The sequence below is a fragment of the Silurus meridionalis genome, chromosome 27 (genome assembly GCF_014805685.1).
Source record: "Silurus meridionalis isolate SWU-2019-XX chromosome 27, ASM1480568v1, whole genome shotgun sequence".
In the NCBI taxonomy this organism is placed as follows: Eukaryota; Metazoa; Chordata; class Actinopteri; order Siluriformes; family Siluridae; genus Silurus; species Silurus meridionalis.
Window position 1 is genome coordinate 4,661,812 of NC_060910.1, and position 11,575 is coordinate 4,673,386.

The 11,575-nt window shown below is 35.3% G+C and overlaps 1 protein-coding gene and 1 long non-coding RNA gene across 2 annotated transcripts; one reads left to right on the forward strand and one right to left on the reverse strand.

The window, feature by feature from the left end:
* Positions 1-1,812: 1,812 nt before the first annotated feature.
* p2rx2 (purinergic receptor P2X, ligand-gated ion channel, 2) lies at positions 1,813-10,323 on the reverse strand. The gene is made up of 12 exons (XM_046842213.1): positions 10,124-10,323; positions 8,186-8,321; positions 7,836-7,907; positions 7,094-7,169; positions 6,346-6,442; positions 6,161-6,241; positions 5,528-5,666; positions 4,158-4,288; positions 3,528-3,618; positions 2,841-2,906; positions 2,668-2,745; positions 1,813-2,170 (listed from the first exon to the last, which is right to left on the reverse strand). The coding sequence occupies exons 1-12, from the start codon at positions 10,261-10,263 to the stop codon at positions 2,075-2,077; spliced, it is 1,203 nt and encodes a 400-aa protein (XP_046698169.1). The 5' UTR covers positions 10,264-10,323; the 3' UTR covers positions 1,813-2,074.
* LOC124380903 lies at positions 7,101-8,286 on the forward strand. The gene is made up of 3 exons (XR_006924750.1): positions 7,101-7,174; positions 7,884-7,979; positions 8,155-8,286. It is a non-coding gene; the product is annotated as an uncharacterized LOC124380903 (long non-coding RNA).
* Positions 10,324-11,575: the final 1,252 nt, after the last annotated feature.

The window sequence follows — 11,575 nt, forward strand, 5'->3', positions numbered from 1 at the left end:
TGTAATTATTTTGTATGAATCTCTGTCATCCGAAGTAAGAAAAGATAGAAACATGACCTCAGCTGTATCATTGCATCATTTTTGCTGAAAAATATCTATATTACCATATTTCTCATACATACTACTGTAAAATGTCAAGTCAAGCACTGATTATTCTTCAAAGTGGTGCCACTCTTGCTTTATCACATTACGGCTTAATTCCTATAGCATCTCATGAGGTCTGGTTTCAGGCCCTGCTTTAATACATCGAGCGGGAAGCTGCTGTTGATGTGAGATATCACAGGATATAAATAGCCACCTATCAAGCATGAGTTCTGCACCCAGCCCTATCCAGTTTTTAACCCCAAGACTTGAGACTTCAAATGTCCCAGATGTTTTAGACGTTCCTTGTCCTGGGTTGTCTTGATCATATTGCTAGTTGTTTTCAACTGGGAATAAAATTAGCCATCTCATCCAACATACTTGTGGATACCTTACCATATGTGGTTCCTCCCCAAACTGATGTCAGAAGGTCCAAACACTGTTCCAGATTGACAATGCACCTGTGCACAAATTAGGATTAAAGTGGAACACCTTGATTGTCCTGCTTAGATCCTTGATCTCAACCCCAATGAACATCTTTGGGATGAACTGAAATCTTGATTGAACCCCCAGACCTCCTCATGTAACCTCACTGCCTGATCTCAAATCATACAGAAATCCCCCAAAATCTAGAAGAATTAAGTTTATTATAACTGGAAAGAGGAATAAAATCGGAATTTGGATGTTCATACGTGTCTGATGGACCGATATCCATATGCTTTGGGTTATATAATGTACTGTATATGTAAGCAGCACTAAATTATATCATTTAAATAATGGCTTGTATCATAAAACAAGTGTCCATTTAAACTTTCACTTGAGTAAAAGTGCAAAGGTTTTTGCCTTCGAATGTACCTAAGTATCCAAAGTACTATGATTTATTATAACTATAATGTTCCAGTCAGCTCACTTAATGTGAAAAGACTCGAATGTGACTCTCAGAACACTGATCTATTAATAGAATTATATTAATGAGTCAAACACTGATTGATTTCTATTCAAATTATCACGAGCCCAAAACCTTCTTTTCAACTACTTAAAAAAAATGGTGTAAATAAGGGCACGGGTGATGTAGCGAGTTCGAGTCAGGAGTTTCTTCATCATTTGTTCCCCTCGAAATGTTCTGCTTGCTGTTGACCGCAACGTTGGCATACGTTTTTATATGTAGAATTAATATTGCAAACCCACAGGCATGAAAATGGTGTATTGTTTTGAACATTGACAATAAGAGGAAGTATTAAAAACCCAAAGCCTCTTAAGCAGGAACCTGTAGAAAAGCTCTCTGTCTTGATATGGGATCCAGTTTCTGTCTGCTGCTGCTCTGTCTACAGCGGTGTGGTTTAAAGCTGGTCTCTTCGGACGCTGATCCATAAACCTCAAAAGTGTCAGCTCGGGGAAAATCGATGAGCTGCTATTAATCACACTTTGGCATGAGTTGGGTCGATGTATCAAGCGCTTCTCTTGGCAATCTCGTTATGAAAGCTCATCTCACAGGAAGAAGACGTTATCTAATTATGGTGGAGAGAGTGGCTCATCGACAAGAACAGGTTCATCCTCCTCTTTCTTTTTCTGGCAGCAAGTCTTCAAAAGAAAAAAAAAAAAGGGCCAGATTGTGGCTGTTGCGTGTGTGTGTGTGTGTGTGTGTGTGTGTGTGTGTGTGTGTGTGTGTGTGTGTGTGTGTGTTAGATATCACTTCGACCTTTGTTTTATTTCTTTTATTTTTCAACAACATTAAATGTGGACTTTATGTACAATATATGCCAACTATTCTATAATCTGTGTATGCACTCGATTAATATAAGATGAAGAATTTAGCATAGGAATTCCATAGGTTCGAAGCAGAAGCTCTCAGCATTTCAGCATGACTGTAGCCCAGCATTTTTGCTTTAATTCCCCACAAGTCCTTTTACATTTGAATAAAAAGTTCCTGATAATGAATCTTATCCCACTTCGAATTGCAGTCTGCAGTCTGGGAGTGACAGGGGGCAGAGTCTCACAACGGGACACCGTCTGAGAGGTCAGAGTGGGTGGAGCCATAGCTGTTGAGGGTGATCTCTGTAAAGACTGGTGGGTTGGGGTTCTTAGTTACCTGGATTTTGTTTGTTTTGAATGAAAAAAAATAACAGAAAGTAATAATTAATGCCATCATACAGCACCAGCTTCTTCAGAGAAGTTCTGTATGTACAATACACATTTTATTTGATCTAGTGTAGCTCTATTTTAATAATTTTCAGAATAATGTTCAGAATAGCTGTCTCCCTCACTCACTAACTGTAACTGTACCATGTTGATATGTTTGCAGGTGTATATATAATGTAGCGCATTCATTTAGACCAGTAATGAAAATGACTGTAACTTCCTGTGAATTCGATTTTTGAACCTGCACCTTTCAGCCAATCACAATCGAGTACTGACCATGGTGTAACTAATGATAAATTTCCAGCTTTTTTTTTTTTTTTTACACATGTACGAGTTTAATTGTATAAATTGGGATGTGATCTATCAGGAGCGTTGCTGTTACTTTTACATTGCCACATTCTGCTCTCATTTTGTCTCATACTCTATGTTTGGGCTTTTTCTACTCACATCGTCAAACTTCTTCCCACTGTAGACCTCGTGCTTATCGATAAACGTTAACATGATCCAGTCACAGATGATGGAGCACTAATAGAGAGTTAAAAGATTAGTTCTCACCACAAAAAAACCTGCATATGAGACCATCATATCATACTTTGGTCAAAAAAACAGTCAATACTTACTATTCCCACCGAGGTCATGGCTGTGACCGCATTGATGATGGTTGGGATGAGGCTAAATTTCCCTGCCTGGAGAAAATAAGCCTTTTTTAATTGTAGCTAATGCAGATGGTATGTAAGTAAATCTCATGTGTTAAAGCGACACTATATGATCAGGGGCATTGTCATGCTGGATCAAGTTTTGGTCTCTTACTTCCTAGTCTTCTTTGTTCGAACAGGTTTGTTCAAACAGTTTGGGGAAGAACCATATATGCCTGGAAAACTCAGGTGTCCCAATACTTTTGTCCATATAGTGTATATTGATATGATTTGATAGGAAAATAATGAGTTAAAGTTTGTGTGTTTTGTGTTGGTCCTTGTTCTAAACAGCAAGTGACAGCTTTACATCTGCTCTCAGAAAAGTCCTCATATTTACAATTACGGAACAATGTGTGTATACAAGCCACTGTAAATTTGCTGTTGCTATGGTAACAATCTTATCTCATTCATATCAAACCTGTGATATGGCTTGCATCTCAAACTATAATCAGTTCCCTTTTCAGGAAACAACTCAAACCCTTCTGACCAGCTGTACAGGGATTAAAGGATAAAATGACAAAAAAAAAAAAAACTCGAACAACAAAGCAGAAAATAAAATGTCTTTGTTTAAAGCTATAATAAATAATAGAGCTTTCAGTAATGTGATCTTACATGTCCATGTACGATGACGTCCAAACGAATCCCAAACGCTTTTATAAGTGTTCTGTACTCCACTCCGTCCTTGTGGTAGTACTTGGCAAACCTTTGAGAGAAAAAGAAACAAAAATACAAATCTAAAAATAGTAAGAATCAAATCCTCTATACAGACAAAGTACGGGGACACCTGACACTTTTTTCCAACCGTTATGTTGTTCTTTCCCAAACTTTTACCACAAACTTGGAGACGCACAATTGTATAGGATGTTGTCTAAGGATGCAGGAGCATAAAAGTTTCCCTTCACTTGAACCAGGAGACTCAAATCTGAAACTCAACCCTAATGAACATAATGAATGTGAACGCTTACTGCACCTCAGGCCTCCTCACCTCACCTACATCAGAACCTGGCGTTACTAATGCTCTTGTAGGTAAATTAATCTCACACAAATCTCTCACAAATCTCCACAAACACACTCCAAGATCTAGTGGAACATCTTCCCAGAAGAGTGGAGGCAAATGGGGACTAAATGCGGAATGTTCAGAAAGAAGCACATACCAGTCTTATAGTCAGGTTTCCACAAACGTTTGTCCATGAAGTGTATTTAAAAGATATGAAGAGACTATTTGAGGAGAGCATCTTGTACCTGTAGTAGTAACCAGAGCTGGTCAGGGTTTTCCTCAGGTCCAACCTCCGAAACGAGTAGGTAGGAACGCATTGTGACGGATCGACATCGAAGTCGCAGTTCCAGTTGATAAACGCTCCGATCACTCCACCCTGAAGGAGATGTGAAATTATAATTTGTAATAAAGATGCACTGAATTTTTGTGAATAAGTGTGTCTTACACAATTTTTTTTTATTTAAAAGTTTTCTTCACCAGTTCATCAAATTCATCACGTGGCTTTATCGCTTTCGGCATATTCGGAATGGAGGACATTTACTGTAACTTCAGTAAAATTCAAAATCGTATATCTTACGTTTCACTCAGCTATATTTTGTGAAATCAGTCGTTCCTTTTTTTATTAATGAGGATAAAATCTTAACTGGTTAAACACGCAATCATACATGATTTTTATAAGTAGTTAAAAAGGAGGTTTTGGTTCGTGATAATTGTAATATAAATCAGTGTTTGACTCATTAATATCATTCTATTAATAGATCAGCGTGCTGAGAGTCACATTCGAGTCTTTTGACATAAACTGAGTTGATTAAACAAAGAGTCTTGTGACAAAAATCATAATAGAAACATTATAGTTATAATCAATCAGATTACTTAATTTACTTAAATACATTTGAAGGCAAATACTTTTGTACTTTTACTCAAGTGAAAGTTTAAATTGACACTTTAACATTAACATATTTTAACTCAATTATATGGTTTGTGTACTTCGTCCACCACTCGTCATTAGGAACTATTTACAATAGCCATCTCGATCTGTATGCCCCTGTTTACAAATGAAATTGTAGTAATAAACAAATAAATAATAATAATTAAATTGACTGGAACAATCTGTGCATTCAACAGTTCGAACTCGCACCTTCCAGCCAATCAGAATCGAGTATAATCATGGTATAACGTCAGCTTGTTTTTTTTTAGCAGAATGACATGACTAAATAAATACAAAATGATGTACTTCCTGTTATCGTGTTCCGCTAGCTATAAAGATTTTGTCTTACATTTTGTGATGTCACAATTTTTGCTGCCTTTTATGAGCCACTCTAGTGAGATTTCTCTCGGATTTACAGTGGTGTGAAAAAGTGATTTCCTGATTTCTTGTTTTTTTGCATGTTTTTTCACACTTTAATGTTTTAGATCATCAAACTAATTTTCAATATTAGTAAAAGAGAACACAAGTGAACACAACATGCAGTTTTTATTATTGAGGGAAGACAAAATTCAAAACTACATGGCCCTGTGTAAAAGTGTTTGCCCCCCTGTTTTTTTTTTTTGTCTGGAGCTTGTTCTACAGCCATGTTCTTACAGTATTTGTGTATTCTGATTAGTGTTAACTCACTGTTTCACAGAGTTCACTAAACTTCTCTCGGGCCTGATCAGCGATGTAGCCGAGTCTGAACACAGGGCAGTACGGGTTGGTCTCAGGGTGGTAATGACACCGCAAGAGCTTCTTCGGCTTCCTTGGTTTGATGTTCACCCTTAAATGAGAGGAAAACCTCAGTGTTTGGACCTTTCTGGCTTTCATAATAATGAATATATAATAACCCTAAGACTCTTTTATACTGCTCAAGATGATTGGAAACACAAATGACTAAAACAAAAAGACTAAAAATGCACTATATGTACAAAAGTATTGGGACACCTGACTTCTCCAGCCATATATGGTACTTCCTTAAGATTTAGACAGAAATGTGCTAATTTTTTAACCTGTTGTGTGGGTTCACATTTTCACATTAAACATCCAATTCCATATTTAGTCCTCATTTTCCAGTTATAATAACCTCCACTTTCCTGGGAAGATGTTCCACTAAATTTTGAAGTGTGTGGCAACACTAATGTACTGAGATTCACTGCTGAGTGTCCCAAAACATTTGGCCACACAGTGTTACTTTAATGGTTGGAAGTTGTTGTATGATGTTGGAGAGCGAGCTGATGGGTGGGAACTGACCCAGAATAAATTAGGAAGCCTCACCTGAGCACTTTGAACTTTGGGAAATGGATGGCGTTCTTTATGAAGACTGTGAAGTTGATGGCTTCTTGCAGTGGAGGCTCTCTGTGGGGAATAAAAAGAAATTATTTATTCAAATATTTTTTTTATTTTCCTGATTTGTTTGCTTGTTTACAACAATGAACGATGCAATTCAATATTGTATTTACATCTCTGCAGCAACCTCCTCGATCGGGCACCAGCTTTTGATCTCACAGGTTTTGAAGGTGTAATTGTAGTAAGGAACACAGTATCCTGTTCTCTGACCTGTGATGAAAGGAGATGATTCATGCATTCAGCTATTGCACCCAAAAAAAAAAACAATTGTTGAATTTACTTTATTTAACTGAACGTTCTTGGTTTTGTCTAAAATGTTATATTTACGTAAAAGTTTTTTGATGGAGAAACCAAAATTTAATAAAAATTGGACAAGAATTGATTGCTTGTGGTTTTACAGAGCCACAGTTTTCACAGGATCTATCAAGCTGAGCCAGGGAGTGCATGATATATTTATCATAGTAAATTCTTCATAACAATATAATTCTATTTATTATTGGTGTTAATTTTAATAATTAAAAATATAATAGCTACAAAAAAATAGGCAAAAAAGTTAATAATATCAAAAGATTTATAATATAAAAATGTATAATAATAATAATTTAAAAAAAATAATAATAATATAGTAAAGAAAAAAAGAAAATGTGTATAATATTTATGTACTGCCCCAAATTAATTTAGAGGTATGTGGAAATTATCTTTCTTTCTTTCATACTTTTTTTAATTGTTTTATTATTATTTTTTTTCATTTCATTTTATTTTATTTTATAATTTTTTTTTTTTCATTTTATATAAGAATATATTTTCTTTTTTCTTCAGTTTTTTTTTCTGTCCTTTTCAGTTCAATCCTCAAATTCTCACCATGGCTTTCGAAATCCAGCTCTCCTGGGATGCAGTCATCATCTGAGGTGCAGTTTGCGTTCGGGATGTTGAAATGCTGAGGTAAAACACACACACAGGATCCACGATTAGATCAGGAGTTGGAACCACACAAAGCATCATTATGAACAGGACCATTTTTATATGAACAAAAGTCTGTGGACATCAGAACATAAGATTAGCACATGGTTGTTGGACGTCCCGTTCCACATTTAATCCACATTTGTTGTTATAATAACATCCACTCTTCTGGGAAGATGTTCCACTAGATTTGAGTGAGATCAGTTCAGCCACAAGGGTGTTAGTAAAGTCAGGTTCTGATGTGGGTGAGGTGAGGAGGCCTGGGGGGCAGTCAGCGTTCACATTCATCCCAGTAGAGTTGAGCTTTATAGCAGGAGATCTTTCACTCCAACCCATGTAAAGCATATCTTCATGGCTTTGTCATGCTGGGACATGTTTGGGTCTTTTAGTTCAAGTGAAGAGAAAATTTCATGCCACTACATCTAAACACATAATATACAATTGTGTGCTTTTATCTCTATGGTAACAGGAAGAACCACATACGGCTAGAAAAGTCAGGTGTCCCAATACTTTTGTCCATATAGTGTATTACATATATATAATGTGATTCACTGAAACATAAACTGAATAAGTTTGAGAGTTAATATAAAATTGCATAGTGTGTGTGTGTGTGTGTGTGTGTGTGTGTGGTTGTGATTTTTACCTCAGCACATGTGCCCTGTCTTTGATTGTGTGTCACTTCCCTCTTCAGTATCGTATTAATGACATCACCACCCTGGAAAGAAAATGCAGAAATGTCTAAAAGGAGAACATGGACATGTGTGTCCCAGATAGATCCGGATTAAAGGTGCCTAAAAATAAATAAATCATTTCTTTTTTTCATAAATTAACATAATATTTTGGTTACAAAAGTCAAAAATCAGTCAGAATGTAGAAAAGATTCAGGCTGGTATCTCTTGTTTAATCATTTGAGTTGGTAAATTGTTTACATGACTCCTTTCATTTTCTCTTGCTGTTGCCAGGGTGTATTCTTTCTTTTCTCTCCTCTCTCACCTCAGACGGGCTGGCGTACTCGGTCGTGTCCCGTACACTATCCCCTAGTACAGCGACTCCCCTCATCTCAGTGTACACAGAACTCTCGGGACGCTCCTCAGTTTCCTGGTATGCCTTCTGGCTGATAAACACATACCTGCAAACAGACATGGAGAGTAACTCTGGAGCTAAAACTGTTATGGATACGCAGTTTTCTAAAAAGTATTAATAAACGCCAATGGGGCCCAAAGAGCTGGTTTTCCCACAGTGTAACTTCTCTACCAGATCCTGAAGAAGTTTAATCCTTTTTTTTTTTCCGAAACGCAAATGTTTGCGAACGATTCGCATTTGATTTAGTAATCATTTTTATTGTTCAATTTATATTGCAAAATTTGTATACAGGAGCTTTTATTATATCTAATAATCGTTCAATTGCATTGGTTTCTTTTGCTCCATAATAAACCGTGTGACTGTAAAACAAACGGCCTCACTGACTGAACTGAAGAAAGAAAGAAAGAAAGAAAGAAAGAAAGAAAGAAAGAAAGAAAGAAAGAAAGAAAGAAGAAAAAAGAAAAAAAGAAATTTAATAACTGTAATAAAAGAAAGACAGGAAGAAAGAAAGAAATGTAATAACTGTAAAAAAAGAAATCAAGCAAGCAAGAAAGAAAGAAAGAAAGTAAGGAAGGAAGAAAGAAATGTATTAACTGTAATAAAAGAAAGACAGAAAGAAAGAAAGAAAGAAAGAAAGAAAGAAAGAAAGAAAGAAAGAAAGAAAGAAAGAAAGAAAGAAGGCAATGAAATAAAAATAACTAAAGAAAAATGAAAAGTCCTCTGTATGTTGATAAAAGTATTGGGACACCGTATGTGGTTCTTCCTCTAAGTGTTACCACAAAGTTGGAGGCACACAATTGTAAAGGACGTCTCTGGATGTAGTAGCATGAAAATTTCCCTTTACTTGAACTAGGAGACCCAAACCTGTTCCAGCATGATGATGAGGGGCATCAAAGCCAGCTGAGATACTTTACATGGGTTGGAGTGAAAGATCTCCTACAATAGAACTCTAACCTCCTCATCTCACCTACATCAGCACCTGATAGAAATCTCCACAAGGACACTCTAAAATCTAGTGGACCATCTTACCAGAGAAGTGTAATTTAACTGAAAATGGGTACTATATGTGGAATGGGATGTTCAAAAAGCAGCATGAATCTTATAGTTAGGTGTCCACAAGCTTTTGTCTATACAGTGTTAGTAACCAGGGAATATAAAAATGGCCCTGTTGATAATAATGCTTTGTGTGGTTCCATCCCCTGGAGGTTAAATGGTGGTTACTAAAACAGCAAATGGGGACAAAATGTCTCTATTTCAGCATACACCACAGACACGTATATGTCTTCGAGCATTTGTCCTGTCTCATTTCTACATTATAGACACGAGCAAAGAGCAGCACTTACTGTGAGTCTAATGGGCGTCACAATTGAATCTTGTTTATTAAATTGCTCGTTCACTACGCCATTGTTTCATGTCTCAGTACACCGACTGCACTCCAGATCGTGAATAAATGCTTGTGGTCTACACTATTATTTACAGCATTGCTGCTTTTTAGATATTAATGCACATCTTTTTACAGACGACTCGGGAAATAAATCTGTCTCAAAGTGGTCTTAAACACTGTTACTATGTTTGGGCCAAAAAAAAAAAATTGTGCTTTTTTTTTTTTTTACATAAATGAAAAAAACCCCAGACATTATACAGAAATAATTCCATTAAATTACATTAGAATGAATATATACTAATATTATATATGAACATTTTAGTAATAGCTTTGTTATTATTCTGCATAGTATATTATTGCACTACAAAATTACTCCATAAATATGTGTTTTTAGAAAAAAAAACAGTAATGTGTCCCAGGTAAGTCTTAATAATGGACCTTATAGAAGACACGCAGATATTTACCAAATGAAATATGTGATGACCAAAAGCTGTACAGATCTGTAAATCACACCCAGCTTCCTGTTCTTCACTACCATAATCTTTGGGGTCTCGTAGTCCCAGAAACCCAGGAAAAAGTCTTTGAAGAACGCCAAAAATCCCATGATGGGTAAATAATCGTCTCGACGTATCCAGCAGAGAAGGTGTGACTCTGAACACTGGGGATAGAGTAAACCTTTTTCTGATTCTCTCACTCTCTCCTTCTTTCTCTCCCCCTCTCTTCCTCTCTCTCTCTCTCCCTTGCTCTCTCTCTCTCTCTCTCTCTTGCTCTCTCTCTCTCTCTCTCTCTCTCTCTCTCTCTCTCTCTCTCTCTCTCCCTCTCTTCCCCCAGCAGCTCTTAATCTAATTATGTGGTATTTCAGTACATCAGTGTTGGTTATTAAAGTGATACTCAGGAAATAATTTAGACAAAATCAACATGGAAAAATAAAAGAACAATGAACACTATAATAAAACCTTTTTATCTTTCTTTCCATCTTTGTTTTATTTATTTACAAAATAAAGATTTATTTTTCCACAGAAATTAACTATAAGAAAGACTTGGAAAAAACAGAACAGAAAAAGAGAGAGACAGAAACTAAAAAACTGAAAAAAAAGTTGCAGAAATTAGAGGGGGAAAAAAACAGAAGGAAAAAATGGAAAAAAGAAAGGAAGGAAGGAAGAAAGAGAAGAAGGAATGAAGGAAGGATCGAAGGAAGGAAATTAAAATAAATGTAAATAAATGATAAATAAAATAAAATAAGAGTAACTAAAGAAAGAAAGAAAAAAAGAAAGAAAGAAAGAAAGAAAGAAAGGTATGAAATTAAAATAGCTAGAAATAAATAGAAAAATGAAATAAAATAAATTAATTGTAACTGAAGATAGCAACAAATACAGAAATGTAATTAAAATAATTGTAAATAAATAAATAAATAAAATTAAAATAAAAGCAAGGAAGCTAAATAAAACGAAAGAAAAAAAGAATGAATGAATGAATGAAAGAAAGAAAGAAAGAAAGAAAGAAAGAAAGAAAGAAAGAAAGAAAAAAAGAAAGAAAGAAAGAAGAATGAAATTAAAATAACTGTAAATAAATAAATGAAATAAATAAATAAAGAAAGCTAAAAAAGAAAGAAAGAAAAAGGAAAGAAATGTATGAAATAGAAATAATTAGAAATAACTGGATAAAATAAAATAAAATAAGTGTAAGTGAAGGAAGCAACAAATACAGAAAGAAAGAAAGAAAGAAAGAAAGAAAGAAAGAAAGAAAGAAAGATAACTCTGTAAGTACAGAAATGAAGAAATACAGAATAAAGGTGTGGGTATGGAGAACAGGAGAAATGAAATGAAAAGAAATGAAATAAAAAATACAGAATAAAGGTGTGGGTATAGGGAACAGGAGAAATGAAATGATCAGTAAAAATACGGAAAGAAAAAATG